The sequence below is a fragment of the Somniosus microcephalus genome, chromosome 16 (assembly GCF_052327205.1).
Source record: "Somniosus microcephalus isolate GS21.2 chromosome 16, FLI_Smic_1.0, whole genome shotgun sequence".
Classification (NCBI taxonomy): domain Eukaryota; kingdom Metazoa; phylum Chordata; class Chondrichthyes; order Squaliformes; family Somniosidae; genus Somniosus; species Somniosus microcephalus.
Window position 1 is genome coordinate 76,055,048 of NC_141002.1, and position 26,802 is coordinate 76,081,849.

Here is a 26,802-nt window from a genome sequence, read left to right on the forward strand (position 1 = left end):
GAACGGAGGTGTTCTGCAAAGCAGTCACCCAATCTGCGTTTGGTCTCCCCAGTGTAGAGGAGACCGCATCATGAGCAGCGAATACAGTATATTAAATTGCAAGAAGTACAAGTAAATCACTGTTTCACCTGGAAGGAGTGTTTGGGGCCCTGGACAGTGGGAAGGGTGGGGGTAAAAGGGCATGTGTTGCATCTCCTGCACTTGCACGGAAAGGTGCCAGGCGAAGGGGAAGGGGTGTTGGGGGTGATAGAGGAGTGGGCCAGGGTGTCGCGGAGGAAGCGGTCCCTTCGGAATGCTGAAAAGGGAGGTGAGGGGAAGATGTGTTTGGTTGGTGGTGAGATCATGCTGGAGGTGGCAGAAATGGCGGACGATGATCCGTTGAATATGGAGGCTGGTGAGGTGAAAGGTGAGGACAAGGGGAACCCTATCGTGGTTCCAGGAGGGAGGGGAAGGGGTGAGAGCAGAAGTGCGGGAAATAGAACTAGAACTCCCTGTTCATCTTCAAATAATGACATGGGATCTTTCATGTCCACCTAAACAGGCAGACAGGACCTTGGTTTAATATCTTACTATGTCTTGCAAATCCATGTTTGAATCCCTCCATTCAGGTTTCTGCCCTTGCCACAGTACCGAAATGGCTCTGATCAAAGTCACAAATTACATCATTTGTGACTGTGACAAAGGTAAACTATCCCTCTTCATCTTCTTGACTTGTCTGCAGCCTTTGACACGGTTGACCACTCCATCCTTCTCCAATGCCTCTCCACCATCGTCTAGCTGGGTGGGACTGCATTCACCTGGTTCCATTCTTATCTATCTAATCTTAGCCAGAGAATCACTTACAATGGCTTCTCTTCCCACTGCCGCATCGTTACCTCTGGTGTCCCCCAAGGATTTATCCTTGGCCTCCTCTTATTTCTCATCTACATGTTGCCCCTTGGCGACATCATCTGAAAACACAGCATCAGTTTCCACATGTACGCTGACAGCACCCAACTTTACCTCACCACCACTTCTCTTGACCCCTCCACGGTTTCTAAATTGTCAGACTGCTTGTTCGACATCCAGTTCTGGATGAGCAGAAATTTTCTCCAATGAAATATTGGGAAGACCGAAGCCATTGTTTTCAGTCCCCTCCACAAACTCCGTTCCCTAGCCATTGACTCCATGCCTCTCCCTAACATCTGTCTGAGGCTGAACCACAGAGTTCACAACCTTGGTGTCGTAATTGACCCTGAAATGAGCTTCCGACCCCATATCCGCAGCATAACTAAGACCGCCTATTTCCACCTCTGTAACATCGCCCGACTCCGCCCTTGCCGCTGCTGAAACCCTCATCCATGCCTTTGTTACTTCTAGACTTGACTATTCCAACACACTCCTGGCTGGCCTCCCACATTCGGCCCTTCGCAAACTTGAAGTCATCCAAAACTCGGCTGCTAGTGTTCTAACTCGCACCAAGTCCTGTTCACCCATCACCCCTGTGCTCGCTGACCTACATTGGCTCCCGGTTAAGCAACGCCTTGATTTCAAAATTCTCATCCTTGTTTTCAAATCCATTCATGGCCTCACCCCTCCCTATCTCTGTAATCTCCTTCAGCCCCACAATGACCCTGAGATATCTGTGCTCCTTTAATTCTGCCCTCTTGAGCATCCCTGATTATAATTGTAGTGTATGTACCTTTAAGAGAGAACTACTTTTACAGCTCCTGTATACTGTAGTACCGGCAGTGACCACACCTGTATATAAGCCTTGAGCATGCCTCTGTACCCCAGTCTTGAGACTACCCTACTCCAGTAAATACCTGTTGATTGTTAAGTTACAGCATCCGTGTGGTTATTGAAAAACATCATACTCTCAGAATCACGGATCTAACAGTGACGACGAGTGCCGATTCTAATCTACCTGCAACTCTGCATTTCCCTTCGAGGATTCGCTCCGGGAGGGCGGTGGAAGAAAGTCGAGGCCAGAAACACGGGCGTCGACCACGAGCAACCGCCCAGTCGTCCGGCAGAGAGTGAACATCGCAGGGGAGGCTGTGGAGAGCCGGGCTTGGTTCACCAGCCACGACGATCAGTAATAGACTGACGACAGGTACAGCGCAGACCCTTCCCGGACAGTGGTGGCTGGAGCCGACCGACGGCAGAGAGAAAGCTGAGCAGCGTCGACGGGGTAAGACAGAGGGTGAAGCGCGCAGGGCACAGCTGGGGGTTGAAAACCGAGCGGCGTCGAGGAAAAACAAAACGGAGAGAGAGAGGGTAAAGCAACAGCCGGGTTCAGGACTGAGCGGCGGAAACGGGAAAGGTGCACAAAAAAAAAAGAACGCGCAGAGCACAGCCAGGGCTCAAGGGCTGAACAGTGTCCGCGGGGAGAAGAAGGGAGAGCGCGGGAGACGCCATTGAGCCGCGGAGAAGAAGGAAGAGCGCGGGAGATGCCATTTTTAGAAGCCGCAGCGGAGAAGAAGGGCGAGCGCGGGAAGGAAGGAAAGCGCGGGAGACGCCATTTCGTGCCAGCGGAGAAGAAGGAAGAGCGCGGGAGACGCCATTTTTGACAGTTAAATCACACCCAGGGATGCCGAAGAGTGGCAGTATCTCTACGTTCGACAATGAAGTCGAAGATAGGGCGACATATGTGGAACTTATTGAGGTGTACTGCAGGGCGAATGAAGTGCCAGATGCTAGGAAAGCACTGGTTTTGATAAATTCCATGGGTGCAAAAACTTATGGGTTACTGCAAAACCTAATAACCCCAGAGAAGCCTGTGAACAAGAATTTCGAAAGCATAGTAGAAATCCTACAGGACCACTTAAACCCCACACCGCTGCTGATAGCAGAACGATTTAAGTTCCATAAAAGGAACCAACACAAAGATGAAAGCAATTCTGAGTACCTAACGGAACTGCGCAAGCTATCGAAACACTGCCAGTTTGGAGCGGGACTAGCAGATACGTTAAGGGACAGGTTTGTGTGTGGGCTGCAAAGTGAAGGAACCCAGAAACGGCTTCTATCAGAAAAGGATCTTACGCTGGACAAGGCTTTCAGTATGGCAGTATCACACGAAGCAGCCGCAAGGGGCGCTGCAGAGATACAACGGAGACCGCAAGAATATGGCACCAATGAAATGTCCTATGGAACAGGGAAGTGCTATCGCTGCGGCAGAACAACACATGACCAGAAGGATTGTTGGTTCAAGGACCAAGTGTGCAGACAGTGTGGAAAAGCAGGACACATAGCAAGAGTCTGCAGGTCTGGGAAGAAAACCAACAGTAAGAAATCTCCACAGGAGAAGTACAAAAAGGTACACCAGGTGATGGACAGTAGTTCAGACGAACAGAAAAGTGACACAGACTCCGGAAGCAAGGAGCTGGGTTGTCTGAAACTACATAAGGTAACCAAAATGGAGGATCACCAGACTATCTGGGTTACACTCAAGATAGACGGAGTCCAAGTGAAAATGGAATTGGACACAGGATCAGCCCTAACAGTCATAAACCAAAGGAACTACAAGCGGCTATTTTCACATATACCCTTGAAAGCTACAGAGATTGTCTTGAAGACGTACACGGGGCAAAAAGTCTACCCCAAAGGAAAAATAAGGGTGAAAGTGATAAATAAAGGCCAGGAAATACCTAAAATGGATATATATGTATTGCCAGATGGAGGACCACCACTGCTAGGATGTGAATGGATCCGGAAGATACAATTAGATTGGCATTCCATACAGGCACTGAAGGTTGAGGCCAAAAAGGATGACGACGTCACACCTGGACGACTGTCAAAAATGCCAACTGATGCAAAAGAAGTGTTCCAGGAGGGACTCGGAACACTAAAAGGCATAACAGCAACGATTAAAATAGAGGAAAATGCAAGCTCAAAGTTTCTTAAGGCCAGACCAGTGCCTTATGCGATCAGACCAGCTGTCGAAGCAGAGCTGGAAGGGTTGGAACGTTCAGGAGTACAGTCCAAAGTAGACTGGAGCAAGTGGGCTACACCCATTGTTCCTGTAATGAAGAGGTCGTTGAGTTATACGCCTGGGGAACCAAAGAAGGTCCGCATCCGTGGGGTTTTTAAGGTGACAGTGAACCCAGTCCTTCACACGGTACAATATCCGCTTCCACGAATTGAGGATATTTTTGCCTCGCTATCTGGAGGTAAACGCTTCACCAAAATTGATCTAACCCAGGCGTACTTGCAAATGGAGGTAGAAGAAGCCTCGAAACAATACCTTACGATTAACACTCATAAAGGTCTTTATCAATACAATCGGCTGGTGTTCGGGGTAGCATCGGCTCTGGCTATTTGGCAAAGGGCGATGGATCAAGTCTTGCAAGGGATTCCAGGGACTCAGTGTTATTTGGACGACATCCTGGTCACGGGCGAAAATGACAGTGATCACCTCGCCAACTTGGAGAAGGTGCTCACCAGATTAAAGGAATATGGGCTACGAGCTAATCGCTACAAGTGCGAGTTTTTCCAGAAGCGGATCTCGTATTGTGGCCACGTCATCGATGAAGAGGGGTTACATAAGTCCCCTGAATAGATTGAGGCAGTAGTCAAGGCTCCAGCACCGGAAAATGTGTCACAACTGAGGTCGTTCCTCGGGCTGGTAATCTACTACCATAAGTTCTTACCAAATTTGTCCACGGTATTACACCCACTGAACACCCTACTGCAAACAGGGGTACCATGGAAGTGGAATGACGAACGTAGACAAGCTTTCCAGAAGTGTAAAGAATTGATCACATCAAAAGAGGTGTTGGCCCATTTCAACCCAGCACTACCAATTCATTTGGCATGTGATGCATCACCCTATGGTATTGGAGCGGTGCTGTCGCACAAATTCCCAGACGGGTTGGAGAGGCCAGTAGCCTTTGCGTCTCGGTCACTAACCTCAGCCGAGCGCAACTACGCCCAGATTGACAGGGAGGCCTTCAGCCTAGTATGGGGAGTAAAAAAATTCAACCACTATCTGCATGGGCAGAAGTTCACCTTGCTGACTGACCACCAACCACTTGTCTCCATCTTTAATCCTAAGAAGGCCGTTCCAGTGATGACTGCACAACGGTTACAAAGATGGTCCCTGTTTCTAGGGGCGAATCAATATGAAATAGAATATAAAGGCACGAAACAGCATGGAAACGCTGATGGGCTATCGCGCCTGCCACTGCCTACTGTGGAGGAAGCACCAGCAGTGGACCCTATCGAGATATTTTATTCGTCAATAATTGAACGATTGCCAGTAACGAACGCGGATATAGAGAAGGAGACCCGCAATGATCCGACGCTGTCTCGGGTATATGATTTGACAGTGAGGGGATGGCCAACACATGGTGACTCACTGTTGCCAGCATTCTCATCCAGAAGAGAACAGCTGTCAGTATGCCAGGGGACAGTGATGTGTGGATCCAGAGTGGTGATTCCACCCAAGTTAAGGGAGAGAGTGCTAAATGAGCTACATGAAGGTCATCTGGGGGGAGTGAAAATGAAAAGCCTTGCTAGGGCTTATGTGTGGTGGCCGGGAATCGATCAACAAATCGAAGACCTAACCAAGAGCTGCTCAGGATGCCAGAAGGTCCAAAATGCACCACCACATGCCCCTCTACATCCATGGGAGTGGCCCTCCTCTCCATGGCAATGGGTGCATATTGATTTTGCTGGTCCATTCATGGACTCAATGTTCTTAATAGCAGTGGATGCTCATTCAAAGTGGCCTGAGGTGATAAAAATGTCCTCAACCACTACAGAGAAAATAATTGCAGTCCTACGGACCATATTTGCCAGAAACGTCTTGCCAGAGCAGATTTGCTCTGATAATGGACCACAGTTTGTGTCCGAAGAGTTTCAAAAATTTAGGAGAAGAAATGGGGTAAGGCATTACACATCCGCCCCGTATCATCCAGCCACAAATGGATTGGCTGAGAGGTTCGTACAAACCTTTAAGAAGGCGATAAAGGCCATGTGCAACGATGAAATTCCACTACAGCATAAGGTGGACAATTTCTTATTAGCCTACTGAAACGCGACACATGCAGTTACCAACCAAACCCCGGCCATGATGTTCTTTAACCGAAGGTTGCGATCTCGTCTGGACTTGCTTAGACCAAATGTGCGAAGAAATGTTGAGGATAAACAATTCCAGCACATCAATGAGAAGCCAACAAGGAGCTTCAATGTAGGACAACCAGTCTTGGCCCGTGACTACCGAACAGAGAAATGGCAACCCAGAACGATATGCACACGACAGGGGCCATTAATGTACACAGTGGATGTCGGGGAGAACATTGTGAGACGCCACGTTGATCAGATCTTAGCGTCACAGGAACGAGTCAACCCCATGTCTTGCGTACCTGGGGATGAACCCGACATACCGGTAGCATCTACCTCCGAACCAGTAGCAGTGGAACCCGATGAACTAACCGATAAAAAGGGGCCAGAATCGCCTCCGCACCAAGAACAAGAACCTCAGGAAAGGCGCTATCCCAAAAGGATCAGGAAGCTGCCCCAAAGACTGAATCTATAAATGGACTATTGTTGTTTAATGTACATGTTAAAGTGTTAATTGTTATTTGAATATTATGGGTACTACTAATCTAAAAGGGGAGGAATTGTAGTGTATGTACCTTTAAGGGAGAACTACTTTTACAGCTCCTGTATACTGTAGTACTGGCAGTGACCACACCTGTATATAAGCCTTGAGCATGCCTCTGTACCCCAGTCTTGAGACTACCCTACTCCAGTAAACACCTGTTGATTGTTAAGTTACAGCATCCGTGTGGGTATTGAAAAACATCATACTCTCAGAATCACAGATCTAACAATAATCACTCACCCTTTGGTGGCCGTGCCTTCTGTTGCCTAGGCTCTAAGCTCTGGAATTCCCTCCCTAAACCTCTCCACCTCTCTGGCTCTCTTTCCTCCTTTGAAACGCTCCTTAAAACCTACCTCTTTGACCAAGCTTTTGGTCACCTGCCCTAAGGGATGTAATCTGTCACCCCTGATCCTCTCTAACTTCTACCGCTGCACTATAGAGAGCATCCTGACAAACTGTATCACGGTATGGTACGGCAGCTGTAGCTCCCATGACCGGAAAGCCCTGCAGCGGGTAGTCAAAACTGCCCAATGCATTACCGGCACCCGGCTACCGACCATAGAACATATATATCAGAAACGCTGCCTATGGAGGGCACGGTCCATCATCAAAGACCCTACCCACCCCAGCCACAGTCTGTTCGCCCTCCTACCATCTGGAAGACGCTACAGATGCATTCGCACCCGTACGACCAGATTTAGGAACAGCTTCTTTCCCAGGGCTGTCATCCTACTGAACTCCACAAATAAACACTAAAGCCTGCACATCTGCCGATGCACTTTATTATGGTCATATTTATGCTAATATATATGTACAAATGTATGTTGAAATGTTTAAGTGTCCTAATCCAAATTGTACACTCTCGGGAGCCGCAAGCCTACATTTCGTTGTACTGCACTTGTGCACTAACAATGACAATAAAAGTTGATTTGATTTGATTATGTGGCTCGGTGTCAATTTTTTTTTGTGTCTTATAATACTCCTGTGAAGCACCTTGGGATGTTTTACTACGTTAAAGGTGCTATATAAATACAAGTTGTTGTTGTTGTTGTTGTACTAGCCTAGATCAAGTATTCAGCTCCCTGAGTGGGAATTGAGCAACCTTCTGACAAATGCTACAAACCAGGTCCTTCGAACTTCCTCAGTTAAAACTCTAAATAAGCTCAGTTCTCTGAATTTCTATTTGCATGACTAATCAGCATTGTAAATGTAAAATAATTTTAAAAAATTGCAATTCAAAAAGCAAATTAAGTGAAGAATGTCAGACTTGGCACAATGGTTAGAAAGTTCTAAGTTCAAGTTCCACTCCGGAGACTTGGGCCACGATTTCCCCCACCTCGGCGGGTCCATGGCGGGCGACGTCGGTGGCGGATCCTGACCCTTCTGCTGGCTTCAGCCCGCTGTCAAAAAATGATTTTCCCCTGATTGGGCTTTTTAAGTCCGCCTAGTGCATTTCCTGGCCAATTGAATGAAATGGGTCTGATGACGTCATTTGATGACGCATCATCAGCCGGTTTCTTTAAAGGGACCATGCACAAATTTAGTTTGACAGTTATGCTGTCAGTGTTCTACATGATTGAGGTGCTGCAAACACTGACAAGCACTGCACAGAGGTGCACGGCTGCACCCATATGTTTATGCAGGGAGTCAGAGGTACTCTTCCCTTCCAATGGGCGGAAGAGACCTCCCCAGGAGACCAATACAGCCTGGTTGCATATTGCACAGGAGGGCACAAGCAGGGATGTTGTCAGGAGGATCAGGCTGCAGTGAGGCAAGCTTTTTAATGATCTCAGTAGATCACGAAATGTTACTGCAAAGCCACACTCAATCTCATCCTGCTGTGCCTCTCAAAACACCCCCATCACTCTGCCTTCCCTACCCGACTCCTGCACATACTTACTCACACCAACTTAACTTGCACCTCCACCCATCCCTCTCTATCTGCATTATCACTTCCCCATCTCACTAGCCACCCCTCACACTCACCCTCAACCTAGTGCAATCATACCAACTAACAACACACAAGGGTAGGCACTTGGGTGTTTTAGCCAATGTTCATGTACAGTTTCTGTTAATGTGGTGTCAAACATTGAAACCTTTATTTTCAACACTTTACGTTCTTGGACAGATTTGTGTGCACCTTTGGAAGTGGCTTAGTGAGTTGCAGTAAATGGTGAGATATAACGTTATCCCCTGCAATGGTGATGAGTGTGAAAGGAATGGCTTGGGCATTGCAGGGATGCTTTATGTTGTTGGTGTGGGGTGGTGCCAAGCTGGTGCATCATGTGGCAGCCAGGGTGTACAGCATCAAGTGAAGTAAATGTGGCCATGGCGAGGCCATCCCTGGCGTCCTGGGCAGCAATGTGGTCGGGTGCTGATGCCCTGTGTCCTGTGCAGCATCAGTTGATTGCGGAGGTTGGTGTTGTTGTTGGTGCTGCTGGTGTGCCTGGTGCTGCTGGTGTTGGGGCTGACCGTGTTGGGGCTGACCGTGGTGGGATTATGAGGACCAAGGTGAAATAGTTTCAAGGGCACTGATGCTGATGGAAGAGATGACAGGTGAACTTGAGATGACAGAAGTGATCTGTCAATGGTGAGAGAGGTTGTTCCAATGAGGTGACACTGGATAGAAAGTTTACTCCAAACACTTGCAACCTGCATGAAGCTCAATCTGTCTTCCAAATGCAGTAAGCAACAGCTTCTGAGCTTGGAAAGTGAACAGCTGTGAGATGGGAGCTTTTATAGCACATTTGCAGCTGTCAAGTAATGAAATGATTCCATGCTCATACAACTCCCGACCTCCTTACCTGACGTGATCCCTGAGGAGCGTGGACCCCGTGGGCGACCTCGTAAAATACTTTTAATGGTCTGTTAACAAGGTCATAATGACCTGAATTGCCACCCCTGCCCACACCATGGAGCACATCCTTGGCAGTCTGCAAAGGATGGTGTACTCCCTGAGAGACCGTGGGGACCCAGACCACATGCCATGTGTGATGGGTGATGTGGCAGCATTCATTGCAGCACAGGCAGAAGCAAAGCAACGCCTTAGTGCTGTAATGCAGTCAATGGTTGCGGCCATCTAATCTCAGACTGCTCTCATGCAGTCTCAGCTTGATGCCACGCAAGCTCTGATTGCTGCCATCATCGCTGGGTCCACCACAGTCCACTGGGGATCTCACGGTGTCGCAGCAGGCCAGCAATCTGTGATGCAGCAGATTGGTAGGGATGCTGAGCTGCTGCCCCGGGGGAGTGGCAGCGTGTCAGTTGAGCAGGAACCTGCTGTCCTCTCTCAGGATGACAACATTCATGTTCCCACCACTGCCACTCTGACATTGCCCTTGTCGCTGCCTGTCATCCAGCCAGCCCAGACTGCCGCCGCCCAGCCTGAGGTGGTGCAGTCTACAGCCAGGCCTTCCAGGCCCAGAGCTGGTCGCGGGCATCCTGCAAAGCCATCTGTAGTTTCCGACACCGACACTCAAAAACCTTCCACCAGGCCTGCTGCAGCCAATGGGGACAGACTACATAAGAGCAGTAGATTAGGAAAAGGCATTGTAAAGAGGGGAAGTAAGGGTTTGCAAAAGGGTGATTAGTTAATACTGTTGTTTTATATATGTGTTTATTGAATGGGGATAAATTTATTAATGGAATGTTGCTGATTTTGTAGTGTCTCTCATTTCAGCTTTGCGCTGTGATATGGCAAGCAAAATGGATGGAATGATCGGGATGTGGGGTAGAATTTATTGGAACCGCAGTCTGATGAGGCGGTCATGGATCACCCTTCCAGAAGGCCAATTGAGTGGCTGCCTCCTCCATCGCTGCTGTTCCTCCACCTCCTCTCCCTCTTCCTCCTCCTGAGGTGGTCCCGCTATGCCTGGTGGCAATGGCTGGGCCCCTCTTGATGGCCAAGTTGTGCAGCATGCAGAACACGACAAAAAGGGACACCTGCTCAGCTGAGTACTGGAGGGCTCCTCCCGAGCGATCAAGGAAGTGGAACCATTGCTTGAGCACCCCAATGGTCTGCTCAATGATGTTCCTGGTGGTGGCATGAATCTTATTGTATGGGTGCTGAGCAGCAGTGTTGGGGTTGCAGAGGGGAGTCATGAGCCAGGTGGAGAGTGGATAGCCCTTGTCTCTGCCCAGCCAGCCGTGAGCTTGATGTGGTGGCTGGACAAGTCTGGCACAGGATGAAGGCTTCGTGGCTGCTGCCAGAATAGTGGGCATTGACGGTGAGGTTTCGCTGTCTGTGGTCGCACACCAACTACACATTAAGTGAATGGTATCCTTTGTGGTTACGGAATACCTCAGGATTGTTATGGGGTGCCCGCAAAACCACAGGAGTGTAGTCAATGGTGCCCTGCACCATGGGGTAGCCCACTATCCTGGCAAAGCCACATGCACGCTTGTCCTGCTTCTCTCTGGTCACGGGGAAGGAAATGTACTCCCTTCTCCTTCTCTAGAGAGCCTCTGTGACCTCCCCGATGCAGCAATGGATGGCGAACTGCAAAATGTTAGTCTCCTGCTGCAGAGTGGAAGGATCCGCTGGTGTAGAAATTGAGGGTGATGGTGACCTTGACTGCCACTAAGAGCCCTGGTGGTCCTGATCTGAGGCTCGAGGTCTGGCTGCATGAGGTGGCAGAGCTCTGTGACCAACTCCTTGTTGAAGCGGAGCCTTCTAAGACATGTCTCCTCAGTTAAATTTATGTAGAAATGCTCCCGGAATAGCCTGGGAGGGTAAGGCCTCCTGTTGACAGCCCTGTTGGCCCTCCTCCCTCTGGCCACATTTTCCAATCTCTGTCTTCACCGTAGATGCTGGAGGGCGAGGTCTAGTGCCAGTACAGCCCCCATTAACGTGTACAAGATTGAAATCTCAGCACAATGAAACGGACAATTTTTTGGCAGCCAGAACACTCCTGAAAGTAATAAATGTTTACCTCAGTGAAAACGGCTATCTTGTGGCAGAGCCACTGAGGGACTCTGAACTGTACATAATTCCCTTTAACGATGTGTTAGCTACAGACTAAATCTGTACCATTGTATATACTGTTTGCATGTACAGTGCGCAGTCCCTTTAAGAGCGCGGTCAAACGCGATGACGTCATGCCGCTAATCATGTGATCACCCAAACGTGGGGAAAACGTGATGACGTGATGACGCCATCCACGGAACCGCCCAGGCAGTCCTCGTGGAGCCTCCGACCTGTTAAGACCTGTATTCATAGTTCTCTTGCATCAATCTGTTTAAACTCGTTAGTTTGACATTAAAAACCTTTTTGATTGATTGCCTGCGTCGAACTCAATCTTCAGATAGGAATTTGACCATTCCTACAATCTCCCCACTTAAAACAGAGAAGGCAGCATTGAGTGCTGACTAAAATCAAACCGGATGTTGATGCCTTTAAGTACCGCTCCTACAGCAGCCATCTGACTGCATCACGCCTCCTCTTCCTGCCGTTGTTCACGCCAGGCACAAAGGCAGGGGGGCGGCAGTCAATTTTGCATGTGACGTCACGATCTGGCAGCTGCTAAAGGTGTGGGCGCTAGACATTATTGGCAACGCTAAATCCCGGGTGAATGTCGCGTGCGGTGTTGGATTCACCGCGCCCGGCCACAAACCCATTAGCGCCCCCCTCAGGCGCTAACATGCCGACTTTCTCCCCCCCTTAAGTTTAAAAAAAAACTTTCCTTGTGACAGCTGCTAGCAATGCAAATCATTAATTTTAGCAATTGGAAAATTGTGGGTAGTAGCTGGTTAATTTTATGATTTACAGTGTTGTGTATGAACTAGTCTAAAGCAAAATTAATCTGGAAAGTTTCAACTCTTTTCCCAGTACAAAACTGGTTAACAACCAGTATTCTCGTTCCGAAAAATAAGATAGATTGGTACAGGAAATGAAAATGTAACACAGATACTCTCATGAATTTGGCATTTAGCACAGTATTAAGGTAGAGAACTAGCCTTTGTTTCTAGCCTAAGCAATAACATATTGGAGAATGTTTGATACTGACAATGGGTAGAAAATGTGGAAATGTGTTCCATTGCCAATCATTGATATCACTTATGTTTATGAGCACAAAAAATCAAATTAATGAATCAAAAGCACTGCCTGTAATTTCTAGCCTAGGTTAAAACAAACATCTGATCCCAAAGAGCCTGGGTTGATAAACAGAAGATGGAGGCTTGAGGCTTTTGAGTATGGACACTGATACAAATCTTAATGATTTGAAACCGGTTTTTTGTTTCAACAACTCTTGCTCCGTATCATTTAGGAAAATGTTGTGATGGGTCATGGAGGACAGAATCTGAGCCTGTTGGGAAAAAAAGGGGATGGAAGTCTTCATGTTAAACAGGAAAAGGGATGACGTGGTATGCTGAGGTTTCACTCATGGATCACCCTTCCCGAAGGCCAATTGAGTGGCTGCCTCCTCCATCGCTGCTGTTCCTCCTCCTCCACTCCCTGAGGTGGTCCCGCTAGGTCTGGTGGCAATGGCTGTGCCCTCTTGATGGCCAAGTTGTGCAGCATGCAGAACACGGCAAAAAGGGACACCTGCTCAGCTGAGTACTGGAGGGTTCCTCCCGAGCGATCAAGGAAGTGGAACCATTACTTGAGCACCCCGACGCTCGATGATGTTCCTGGTGGTGGCATGAATCTTATTGTATGGGTGCTGAGCAGCAGTGTTGGGGTTGCAGAGGGGAGTCATGAGCCAGGTGGAGAGTGGATAACCCTTGTCTCTGCCCAGTCAGCCGCGAGTTTGATGGGGTGGCTGGACGAGTCTGGCACAGGATGAAGGCATCGTGGCTGCTGCCAGAATAGTGGGCATTGACCGTGAGGTTTCGCTGTCTGTGGTCGCACACCAACTACACATTAACTGAACGGTATCCTTTGTGGTTACGGAATACCTCAGGATTGTTATGGGGTGCCCGCAAAGCCACGTGAGTGCAATCAATGGCGCCCTGCACCATGGGGTAGCCCACTATCCTGGCAAAGACACAGGCATGCTCGTCCTGCTTCTCTCTGGTCACGGGGAAGGAAATGTACTCCCTTCTCCTTCTGTAGAGAGCCTCTGTGACCTCCCCGATGCAGCAATGGATGGCGAACTGCAAAATGTTAGTCTCCTGCTGCAGATTATAAGGATCCGCTGGTGTAGAAATTGAGGGTGCCACTAAGAGCCCTGGTGATCCTGATCTGAGGCTCGAGGTCTGGCTGCATGAGGTGGCAGAGCTCTGTGACCACCTCCTTGTTGAAGTGGAGCCTTCTAAGACAAGTCTCCTCAGTTAAATTTATGTAGAAGTGCTCCCGGAATAGCCTGGGAGGGTAAGGCCTCCTGTTGACAGCCCTGTTGGCTCTCCTCCCTCTGGCCACATTTTCCAATCTCTGTCTTCGCCGTAGATGCTGGAGGGCGAGGTTCAGTGCCAGTACAGCCCCCATTAATGTGTACAAGATTGAAATCTCAGCACAATGAAACGGACAATTTTTTAGCAGCCAGAACACTCTTGAAAGTAATAAATGTTTACATCAGTGAAAACGGCTATTTCCCCATTTCAAACAGAGAAGGCAGCATTGAGTGCCGACTAAAATCAAACCGGATGTTGATGCCTTTAAATACCGCTCCTACAGCAGCCATCCGACTGCATCACGTCTCCTCTTCCTGCTGTTCACGCCACGCACTAAGGCAGGGGGCGGCAGTCAATTTTGCATCTGGGCCCTTCCACACGCGTTGATGTCATGATCTGGCAGCCGCTAATGGCGTGGGCGCTAGACGTTATTGGCAGCGCTACATGTCGCGTGCGGTGTTGGATTCGCCACGCCCGGCCACAAACCCATCAGTGCCCCCCATCGACGCTAACATGCGGACTTTCTCCCCCCTTAAGGTAAAAAAAAACTTTCTTTGTGAAAGCTGTTAGCAAGGCAAATCATTAATTTTAGCAATTGGAAAATTGTGGGTAGTAGCTGGTTAATTTTATGATTTACAATGTTGTGTATGAACTAGTCTAAAGCAAAATTAATCTGGGAAGTTTCAACTCTTTTCCCAGTACAAAACTGGTTAACAACCAGTATTCTCGTTCCGAAAAATAAGATAGATTGGTACAGGAAATGAAAATGTAACACAGACACTCTCGTGAATTTGGCATTTAGCACAGTATTAGGGTAGAGAACTAGCCTTTGTTTCTAGCCTAAGCAATAACATATTGGAGAATGTTTGATACTGACAATGGGTAGACAATGTGGAAATGTGTTCCATTGCCAATCATTGATATCACTTATGTTTATGAGCACAAAAAATCAAATTAATGAATCAAAAGCACTGCCTGTAATTTCTAGCCTAGGTTAAAACAAACATCTGATCCCAAAGAGCCTGGGTTGATAAACAGAAGATGGGAGACTTGAGGCTTTTGAGTATGGACGCTGATACAAATCTTAATGATTTGAAACCGGTTTTTTGTTTCAACAACTCTTGCTCCGTATCATTTAGGAAAATGTTGTGATAGGTCATGGAGGACAGAATCTGAGCCTGCTGGGAAAAAAAGGGGGGATGGAAGTCTTCATGTTAAATAGGAAAAGGGATGATGTGGTATGCTGAGGTTTCACGTTACCACACTGCCATTGCAACTCAAATCTGAATTGAAATCCAGCCCAGATAGATGTCTTCTGCTACTGTAAGGGTGCTACACAAAATTAGTTTGAATACTCTTAATCAGCTTTTAGTGGACACTACTCCACAGCAAAACAAACTGGCTACAGTTCAGTTCAAATTGGCAATCTGAATCAGCAGAGTTGCAAGGATGGGAAAATTCAGACTAGTGCACTAGGGGATGCTCTTCTGAGATTGGGGCTAAAGGACACTTTGGGCGTAGTAAAGGGAACTGTACTCTGCATCTAGCTATGTTGAAGCTGATTTTCAAATACACAATGCCAACATTGCATTGCAGGGTGCTCAGTTCTCCAGACATAATTCAACTTCACAATTACAAGGAAGATTAACAAAATTTGTATCACATCTCAGTTTAATATCAGATAACTAAGGAAAGTTATCTGACCCCCCACGGGTCACTTTTTATAACAAAAATCAATTATACTTTCCATAGGAAAAGACTCCTTGAGCAAGACATCAAAGGGTTAGAGAAATAATCGATCCTTTAGGGTAAATATTTAAAGTAAATACTTCAAAACTCACAAATATAAAACATCATATTCTGTACATTTCAAAGTTCAAGCAGGTTATTTTCATGAGCAGAGGGAGTTATTTTTCAAGATTACAAACAGACAAGGCATTTTCCAGGTGTATTTTTGTCTTGTTCCATTTGCGCCTTGTTTGCACTGGACCAATTACACTGATCACCTGAGATCTGCATATACACAGATCCCTACAAGTGAAACATTTTGTTAGCAGTATGGAATATTACAGGTTACTCCAGTTCAGGGACCAATGGCAATTAAATGGGAATTTTTAGGTACTAACAAAATGAGATACACAAGAGATCAAAATGGTGCCATTGTTCAGGTCGGAGGCATGTGATCTTATTTTGTGCCCTGACTATCTTGTATTTTTTTAAGCAGGTATTCCATCTGTAGGTTCAGGTTTGGCTGTCCTTTTCTAGTTTTTTGGCTGAGTATTCTGTACTTCTCTAGTTTTTGCTCCTTGTATTTCCTCTGTGCCTCTTCCTTTTCTTGTTGATTTTTCTCAGCCGCCTTTATTAAAAAATATTTAGAAAGACGTTAATATGTACACTTAGAATGGATAAACTCTGGAACAGTCTTTATTAATTCAATGGGATTAAAGAAATTTATGATGATCCTTTGCAATTTCTCTCAGATACAACACATTCACACTTTGCTGGCACAGCCTATAGTATAGGTTTCTCTCTCCGCAGATGCTGCCTGACCTGCTGAGTATTTCCAGCATTTCCTTTTTTAATTTCAGATTTCCAGCATCTGCAATATTTGGCTTTTATATGGGTATAATTCACAGTTGGAGGGAGTCTTAAATAACAGCTTACTGATGGTCATTTCTGGGCAGTGGTATCAGTTATGGCCACCTGTTGCAGCAATGTTGATGTCCACTGGATCTTTTTGGTTGTGTTACTATAGGTTTATGAACTTCAGGTGCAGATGAGTGGCACAGATCAATCCAAGTTATAAGGCAGACGTTATAGCCACTGGTAATAGGGCAATAATGGGAATTGGATTTTGGAGAGCTTCTTCAGGTTCAGCCTGAGCATGTATGCTATATTCTTGGTGTGGGCTCATTTCCATTTTGCCTTAACTCACATGGAACTCACTGAGTTTGGGAGAGGGGGGGGGGGGGGGGGGGGTGGGAGGAGAACTGGAAGAGGTAGGAGGCGGGGAATCCACCTGGCAACATTTTTGGAGAGTAGCCTGAGCTTTCTGCCCCAAGGCTTCCTCCAATGCCTACACGAGAGAGCTTCAAACGTGGAGTTGGCACGCCCTGCAAGAGAAATCTGCCAGAATCTGGTCTCTTTGGGACAGCTGCTTCTCTAAGGCTCCAGGAGACCATCCCAGCCACCCACCACTTAACCTCATCTGACTCGGGTGAGAATATAGAATGCAAAAATAAGGTAACAACTCGCTCCGCATGGCCAAGGACCCTGCCAACCTAAAATGGAGGACCCTGTTAGCTTAAAATGGTGGTGCAATGTCGACATCGCTGAGTCACTTGCATATTGTGAGAGATGATCATGTTAATTCAAGAAACTGAAGGCAGCAGGAAGTAAAATGCTAATATGGCTGGCACCCACGATGTCACACCTTGCTGGTGGAACAATGTAGGGTGGAGTGCAAAGGGTATACTGACAATAGGCGATCCGAAAACACATTACCATGCATTACCATAATGATTAGGTGATCGTGAAACCATTACCTGCATATTTTCTATATTACAAACCATTCAGTGAACTGTGACTTCTTTATTTCAAACTGCCAGGCCAGGAAATCACTTTAAACTGTGTACGTGCCTCGCTCGGGATTGGTGTAGAATGTACGATGTGTTAATGTCTTTTCAAAAGTAAAGTATAATAATGTGACCCACTGTATGAAAGATTGCTTGCTCTGGTGGAACCTGTCGAGACTCTGCTGGAGTCAGAACGGTGCTGTATCAGAGTAAGTCTCCCGGGACAACAGAATAAAACAACTGTTGAACTAAACCAGTATTCGACTCAGTGTTTGTACTGAACCAGATTGAGGACCAAAAAAATCCGTTTCAACACGGGGAGCACCTCCGAGTAGAAAATTAGGAATACAAACAAGTTAGTTAGTTGGCACAAAGGGTAGAAATGGTACTAAGAAGTAGATGTGGGCAACAGCATGTTCTGAAATGTAGTAAATAGTGAGGAAGATAGTCGCAGACTTCAGGAGGATAGAGACAGACTGGTGAAATGGGCAGGTACATGGCAGATGAAATGTAATGCAGAGAAATGTGAAGTGATGTATTTTGGATAGAATGAGGAGAAGCAATATAAACTAAATGGCACAATTTTAAAGAGGGTGCAGAAACAGATCTGGGCAACGTTCCCGCTAAACTGCACAGCGATCTGGAGGTCCCGCGCAGTCCACTCACCAGCTTTTAAATGGGAGAAACCACACATGCACGGAAATTTGAATGGGTCACGCACCCAAAAAAAAACTAGAGGGTACATTGCCGGGAATTCAATCGGAGGTGGGGGGGGGGGGGGTGGTGGGGGCGGCAGGGACGCTGGATCCAGCAGGCAAGTAGAAAGGCACTTGCATCCTGGATCCAGCAGTCTTCGCCTTCCTTTAGCTGGCAGGTTCCCCGACCAGACAGAGTTAAATTTGAAATGGTGGATCACCATGAGGCACGCCAACCTCATTATAATATTTAAAGTGGCAACCTACCTCCTGCGAGCGGGTTGGCTGGCTGTCCCCCGTCAAAACTGGAAGTGGGTGGGTTGCAGGCAGGTTGGGGTCGGGCTTCAGTTTTTAAAAAAAAACTCTAACCTCCCACCCCTTCTTTTGGGTTAAAACTCCCCCGATTGTGTCCAATTCTGGGCATCACACTTTAGGAACGACTTTAAGAGGTACAAAGGAGATTTGCCAGTACTATGCAGTGCTACAGTTATATGCAAGCATAGTATTTTGTTGACCATATTAGTTATGGTATTGACTAATTTCTTCTAGCTGATATTGATAGATGCAATTTTGCAATAATATTTAAAAACCTTTCAGCACCAGAACTTTAAGTACATACATGTGTGCTGGCAATTAAAAAATGCTTGTTAATTCAGAACAATCAAAGTCTATTTCTAATTATCATAAACCTACTTGATTAAATCCCTGCTGTTTATGCCAATGAAAGTTTGTTATTGACTCTACACGTTACAATATGTATTCTTGCATTTCTAAAACTATAAAGTCAAATTAGAAACAATCTAACGGATAGCTCATAGAATCACACTTCAATTCCAAAAACATACTGCATGACACTTACCTCTTTTTGCTTTCTACGTTCTGCTTGCCTTTTTTCATATTCTTCTTCAGTTTTTTGATATGACGACTTATTCTTTTTCCTAAAAATCAAAGTGCAATGAAAGCACAGGATATCCTTGGCATTTAGGTAAGCATCTTCAGCCGCGAGACATCACAGCAGATTTATCTTCCAGAATTTACTTATTTCTAATGATGTGATTTAAGTCAGCACTCAGCAATTTTACAGCATTGATACACAGGGCCACAGCTCAATGACAGAATCATGGAAATCTCAGCAGATGGGTGCCATCTGTCCCATTCTGCTAGCTCCATGTCAAAGTTACCTATTAACATAGAAAAATAGGAGCAGGAGTAGGCCATTCGAGCCTGGATCCTCTATCTCAATACCATATTCCCGCTGTCTCCCCAAACCTCGTGTTCTCTCATTCTCTCTTCCACAGCCTTCTGTGATAGAGAATTCCACAGGTTCACCACCATCTGAGTGAAGAAATTTTTCCTCACCTCAGTCCTAAATGTCCTACCCCATATCCTGAGACTGTGACCCCCTCGTTCGAGACCCCCCCAGCCAGGGGAAACATCCTCCCTGCATCCAGTCTGTCTAGCCCTGTCAACATTTTATAAGTTTCAATGAGATCCCCTCTCATTCTTCTAAACTCTAGTGAATACAGGCCTAGTCGACCCAATCTCTCCTCATACAAAAGTCCTGCTATCCCAGGAATCAGTCTGGTGAACCTTTGCTGCACTCCCTCTATGGCAAGTATATATTTTCTTAGGTAAGGAGACCAAAACTGCACACACTACTCCAGGTGTGGTCTCACCAAGGCCCTGTACAACTGTAGTAAGACATCCTTGCTCCTGCACTCAAATCCTCTTGCAATGAAGGCCAACATACCATTTGCCTTCCTAACTGCTTGCTGCACCTGAATGTTTGCTTTCAGTGACTGGTGTACAAGGACACCCAGGTCCCTTTGTACATCAACATTTCCCAATCTATTACCATTTAAATAATACTCTGTCTTTCACCTTTATCCACTATTCTAAACTCATCTCCTGTGTTTTCTCTATAAGTGTTTATCTTATTGCATCTAAATGTTGGGAGTGATGCAAGTTCAAATAGCCACATTGCATATTCTAATAACGCATGCATGAAAAAAAAATCCTTCTAACGCCTCCCAATATGCTTCTAGAACTAATTCTAAATTTATGCCCCTAGTTATCGATTTGCCAAAAATTGAAACAATCTTTTACTATTTACCCTCTGAAATCCTTTCAAAATGTTGAAGACTTATAACAGATCTTCCTTAACCTTTTCTGTTCTAGTGAATACAGTCCTAGTTCCTCGACCCTCTCATTAGATCCAGTCATCCCTGCTCACTTTCTAGTGAGTTCATGCTGCACCTTTTCCATAGCTTTAATGTCCTTTCCATAACAGGGTGCCCAGAACGGCACACAGTACTCCAACTGTGGCCTGACCAATATTGCACATAGATTCCTCTTCACCTCAGTGCTTTTCCATTCAGTGTCCCTTCAAATAAAATCTAGAATTCCAGTTGCCCTTTTTATGTTTTTCCCCTATATACACTATCTTCTTTTAAAAGATCTTAGAAGTAGCCTTTTGGTTCCTCAGCTCCAGAGAATTTTAATATTTAGGTTCTATTTTCATTCTCTGTTCTTTTTTCCAAAATGTGCTCTTTTACATTTATCTATATTGAACTGCATTTGCCACATATCTAACATTTGCCTAATTTGTCTAGGTTCTCCTCTAGTCTCCCAAAATGGAAAATATTCAGTGTTCTAACTTGTGTGGTTAAAGAACAATTTATAAATTTGCAGATGACACAAAATTGAATACAGGGCAAGTAATTTAAAACAAATTAACAAATCAGCCTTTGGTTTAGATAGATTGGGTGAATGGGCCAACATATGGCAGATGTCTTTCAATGTGGGCAAATGCAGTGTTCTGCACTTAGGATGGGAATCTCCAGGCATGTTTAACTCACCATGTGGGAAATGATTCATGAACACCATGATATGTTACTACAGATTTACAGCCAATTATTATATTCTAGTGGTTAAACTAAAGCTAAAAAAACTTCAAACCATTCCTACATTACAACAGTGACTACACGTCAAAAGTACTTAATTGGCCGTGAAACACTTTGGGACATCCTGAGGTTGTGAAAAGCACCATATAAAACCAAGTTCTTTCTTTTCACATTAATTTCACAATTTTGAAAGAATGTTCAAAATCTCCTACTTTTTGGTCTCCTCTGCTTGAGAATCTGGTTGAGTTATTGTTGCAGTTTGGTTATTTTTAGCTTTCTTTGATTGTTTCTTAAGCAGCTCTTCTTCAGCTAGATACAGGTGGCGCAAATGATCTGGGTAATTCTCGGTATACTGTACTTCTTGAGGGTGTGGCGCTTTCTTTGCTTTTCTCAGTAGCTTCTTGTACTCATGCTTAATCTTCTCCTTCCGCTGGAAAGCAAAGCCTTGACCTGCAAGTGAACAATATTATTCAAACCGTATCAAAATCTAGACACTGGAACACATCTGGCATCAAATCGATAGCAACATTAGATTTATATTCACCTTGAACAGGTCAATTTATAAAATTTATACATGAAATTTTACCGTTTCCCAATAGGTAATTAGAAACTTGGGAACACATCATAGCAACAACACAGGTTACGCAATTAACTCAAGTGATGCCCACTAAAACATTTTAATCATAGAATCATCGAAATTTACAGCACAGAGGGAGGCCATTTGACCCATCGTCTCTGTGCCGGTAATAGGAAACATAGAAGATAGGAGCAGGAGTAGGCCATTCGGCCCCTCGAGCCTGCTCCGCCATTCAATGTGATCATGGCTGATCATCCAAATTCAGTACCCTGTCCCTGCCTTCTCCCCATATCCCTTGATCCCTTTAGCTTTAAGAAATATATCTAACTCCTTCTTGAATATATTTAATGAATTGGCCTCAACTGCCTTCTGTGTAGAGAATTCCACAGGTTCACCACTCACCGGTGAAGAAATTCCTCCTCATTTCAGTCCTAAACGGCTTACTCCTTATCCTTAGGCTGTGACCCCTGGTTCTGGACTCCCCCGCCATCGGGAACATCCTCCCTACATCTAGTCTGTCTAGTCCTGTTAGAATTTTATAAGTTTCAATGAGATCCCCTCTCATTCTTCTAAACTCCAGTGAATATAAGCCCAATCGACCCAATCTCTCCTCATACGTCATTCCTGCCATCCCCGGTATCAGTCTGGTGAATCTTCGCTGCACTCCCTCCATGGCAAGAACATCCATCCTCAGATAAGGCGACCAAAACAGCACACAATACTCAAGGTCTGGTCTCACCAAGGCCCTGTACAACTGCAGCAAGACATCCTTGCTCCTGTACTTGAATCCTCTCGCTATGAAGGCCAACATACCATTTGCCTTCTTAACCGCCTGCTGCACCTGCATGCTTACCTTCAGCGACTGGTGCACAAGGACACCCAGGTCTTGTTGCACTTCCCCTTCTCCCAATCTACTGCCGTTCAGATAATAATCTGCCTTCCTGTTTTTGCCACCAAAGTGGATAACCTCGCATTTATCCACATTATACTGCATCTGCCCAATCACCCAACCTGTCCAAATCATACTGGAGTTTCTTGACATCCCCCACACATCACACATGCCCACCCAGCTTTGTGTCGTCTGCAAACTTGGAGATATTACATCTAGTTCCCTCGTCTAGATCATTAATATATATTGTGAATAGCTGGGGTCCTAGCACCAATCCCTGCGGTACCCCACTAGCCACTGCCTGCCACTCGGAAAAAGACCAGTTTATGCCAACTCTTTGCTTCCTGTCTGCCAACCAGTTCTCTATCCAAGTCAGTACCTTACCCCCAATCCCATGTGCTTTAACTTTACACGCTAATCTCTTATGCAGGACCTTATCGAAAGCCTTCTGAAAGTCAAAATACACCACATCCACTGGTTCTCCCTTATCTATTCTACCAGTTACATCCTCAAAAAATTCCAGTAATTAGTCAAGCACGATTTACCTTTTGTAAATCCATGTTGACTTTGTCCGATCCGGTCACTGTTTTCCAAGTGCTCTGCTATTACATCTTTTATGATGGACTCTAGCATTTCCCCACTACTGATGTCAGGCTTACCGGTCTGTAATTCCCCGTTTTCTCTCTACCACCTTTTTTGAATAGTGGGGTTACATTAGCTACCCTCCAATCCATGGGAACTGTTCCAGAGTCTATCGAATTTTGGAAGATGACCAGCAATGCATCTACTATTTCTAGGGCCACTTCCTTAAGTACCCTAGGATGTAGATTATCAGGCCCTGGGGATTTATCGGCCTTCAATCCCGTCAATTTTCCTAACACCATTTCCCTACAAATACTGATTTCATTCAGTTCCTCCCTCTCATTAGATCTTATGTTCCCCGACATCTCTGGGAGGTTATTTGTGTCCTCCTTTGTGAAGACAGAACCAACGTATGTATTTAATTGGTCAGCCATTTGTTTGTTCCCCATTATAATTTCCCTTGATTCTGACTGCAAGGGACCTACGCTTGACTTCACCAATCTTTTTCTCTTCACATATCTATAGAAGCTTTGAGTCAGTTTTTATGTTCCCTGCAAGCTTACATCTATTTCCCCCCTCTTAATTAATCCTTTTGTCCTCCTTTGTTGAATCCTAAACTGCTCCCAATCCTCAGGTTTGCTGCTTTTTCTGGCCAATTTATATGTCCTCTCCTTGGATCTTATGCCAAGGAAAAGATTAATTGCTTTTTAAAAAAAATATAAATAGTACTTTTTTGTGCAACCAACAACTTGGCATTCTACGTGGAAGTCCCTGGACGTTGTACAGTTCATCTCTACAGTTTGAACAGAACACAGATAGATTGGATTAGAAGCAAAATAAAAAGCACTGAGTAAAATGAGGGAGGCATGCTTCAACATGACCTTAAAAAATGCTATTAATTTTATAAAACTATGTTTTTAGTACAGGAAACTTTGTGCTATCTGGCACCGACGGGACCGAGCTGTTACCGTTCCCTCAAAACTGCCGGACACGCCAGCGCTAATGTTGAAACATACGGAAGCTTTTGAGCTCCGTATCTGTCAACAAACCCTGTTGCTTAGCAACAGCTTCTAAACAGTCCAAGCGTCTGTGTAGCTTAGCAACAGCTTCAGCGAGACCTAGCAGAGCTTGACTGTTGAGAGAAAAAAGCAACGAGAAGAAAAAAAAACCTAACGAAACGGCTCCTGATTTTTGCCGGTGGCTCGAGCATTCTGGACAGTTAGCCTCTGGATAACACAAAGTTTCCTGTAGCAGGAAACACAAATTCATCATAACACCCCAAATTCACAACATGCACTCCTGACAAGCAAGCCTATGCAAATGGATAGAAATTTACTCCATAGAGTGTGGGGAAAACATTTTTAGTTTGCAAACCAGACTTATGATGTTCATTTTTTTCAATAATCTATTCAAAAGGAAAACTACCCAGTCAAAAACTAGCTTTGACAGTAACCTACTTACAACTCACTTTAAACATGTTCTGTAATACTGATTCATATCCTCTCAATGTAGCTGTCTAGGTGTTATATAGAAGGTCCTAACATAGAAACATAGAAGATAGGAGCAGGAGTAGGCCATTCGGCCCCTCGAGCCTGCTCCGCCATTCAATGCGATCATGGCTGATCATCCAAATTCAGTACCCAGTCCCTGCCTTCTCCCCATACCCCTTGATCCCTTTAGCCTTAAGAAATACATCCAACTCCTTGAATATAATTAATTAATTGGCCTCTACTGCCTTCTGTGGCAGAGAATTCCACAGGTTCACCACTCTCTGGGTGAAGAAATTCCTCCTCATTTCTGTCCTAAAAGGCCTACCCTTTATCCTTAGACTGTGACCCCTGGTTCTGGACTCCCCGACCATCGGGAACATCCTCCCTGCATCTAGTCTGTCCAGTCCTGCCAGAATTTTATAAGTTTCAATGAGATCCCCTCTCATTCTTCTAAACTCCAGCGAGTACAAGCCCAATGGACCCAATCTCTCCTCATACGTCATTCCTGCCATCCCAGGCTTCAAGGGTTAAGTTACAAGGAGAGATTACACAAATTAGGGTTGTATTCCCTGGAATTTAGAAAGTTAAGGAGTGATCTGATCGAAGCTTTCAAGATATTACGGGGAACAGATAGGTTAGACTTAGAGAAACTATTTCTGCTGGTTGGGGATTCTAGGACTAGGGGACATAGTCTAAAAAATAAAATTAAGAGTGAAATTAGAAAACACTTCTACACACAAAGGGTGGTTGAAGTTTGGAACTCTCTTCCGCAAATGGCACTTGATGCTAGTTTGTTAATTTTAAATCGGAGATTGATAGCTTTCTGTTAGCCAAAGATATTAAGGGATATGGGCCAAAGGCAGGTTTATGGTGTTAGGTCGCAGATCAGCCATGATCTCACTGAATAACGGAGCAAGCTCGTAGGGCTGAATGGTCTCCTCCTGTTCCTATGCTTCGGAACAGGTGACTCTGGACCGATAGTTCTCAAAGCTCCCCACCACTGGTGGGTTTACCTCATGCCATGTCTGGGTCTGCTGTAGACTACCCACATGGTAATAAGTGAACCAGATGAACCCTGGTATTTTTTTCCGTCAAGTAACTCCATTATTCCGCAGCCCAGCGCTGCAGCATAACACGAGTCGGGTCGAGTCCTCACCTTCTTTAACACTGCCCCAACCCTTCTTAAAGCGATCAGCCTTCCATTGGCGCTTTGGTTTTGAAATCTGTGCCCCGCCGCCAGGAGCCAGGCGTTTAAAGCGTTTCTCGGTGAGGGAAACGCCGCCGCCGCCGCCAGGAGCCGGGCCCTTAAAGCGTTTCTCGGTGACCGAAACACTTTTCGCCGGCCGGCCGCTCGGCACCATTTTCCTTCTGCCGGTGTCGTCATCAACGTGCGACCGTCCACCCCGTGACTACGGCAGCCGAGGGAGATCAAAACCCCCCCCCGGGCCGCCGCTTTAACAATGTGCGTCTGGCGGTGATTCGAGATCTAAACGCGCCCGCTACTTTGTGTCGAGGTTTAATGATACGTCAGCGGACTATTTTACCGACTCTGACAACGTTGGGCCATCCTCCCCGGCTTTGGGGCCTTTCGAGCCTCTGCCTTCTCCTCTCGGGTGAAAGTCCGCGGGGAGCGAGAGGTCGGGCCCGCGGCAACCGCTCCAACTCACACAAGGAAATGCTGTTTTCCAGCCAGGTCGGTTTAGACCTGGTGAAGAGCAAAATCAAATGTCTCACCGAGTTCCTGGACATTTACCTCAGAATAGCCAATGTGCACACGGTTGATTTTTACACCAAAGACGTTTGGAATGAGTTTGTGGCCGTGCCACCTGAAACTGTCATCTCACATCTCCTCTGTCAGCAGGGAGGAAGCACACCGGGTAAGAAAGGGTTGGATCAAGTGACAAGTCAGCACACGAGCAGAGCTGACTGTAATGTTAATAATCTGTACCAACACAAAACCCCAGGAGAAGCTGGGCTTTATCATTCCTCTGCTGAAAATCTAGATAGGAACAAACCTTTTATGTTCAAAGTTGCCACTAGTTTTGGGATACCAGATGATGAGCTGGATTAGCAAACACTAAAGATAGAAATAACTTGCATTTATATGGCACCTTTCTTGACCTCAGGACGCCCCAAAGCGTTTCACAGCTAATGAAGTACTTTTCAAGTG

The 26,802-nt window shown here is 45.9% G+C and overlaps 2 protein-coding genes across 2 annotated transcripts in view; one reads left to right on the plus strand and one right to left on the minus strand.

Moving 5' to 3' along the window:
- Positions 1–15,574: 15,574 nt before the first annotated feature.
- Positions 15,575–26,050, minus strand: LOC147106302 (thyroid transcription factor 1-associated protein 26-like). The gene is made up of 4 exons (XM_086009293.1): positions 25,789–26,050; positions 21,307–21,544; positions 19,051–19,129; positions 15,575–16,277 (listed from the first exon to the last, which is right to left on the minus strand). The coding sequence occupies exons 1-4, from the start codon at positions 25,991–25,993 to the stop codon at positions 16,107–16,109; spliced, it is 693 nt and encodes a 230-aa protein (XP_085865419.1). The 5' UTR covers positions 25,994–26,050; the 3' UTR covers positions 15,575–16,106.
- Positions 26,051–26,065: 15 nt separating this feature from the next.
- The window catches only part of LOC147106303 (putative methyltransferase-like protein 25), a 64,056-nt gene continuing 63,319 nt past the window's right edge, over positions 26,066–26,802 (plus strand). The window contains exon 1 of the mRNA XM_086009292.1: positions 26,066–26,509. Within this exon, the coding sequence (XP_085865418.1) occupies positions 26,152–26,509 (358 nt within the window). The 5' untranslated portion in view covers positions 26,066–26,151. The remainder of the gene's footprint in view (positions 26,510–26,802) is intronic.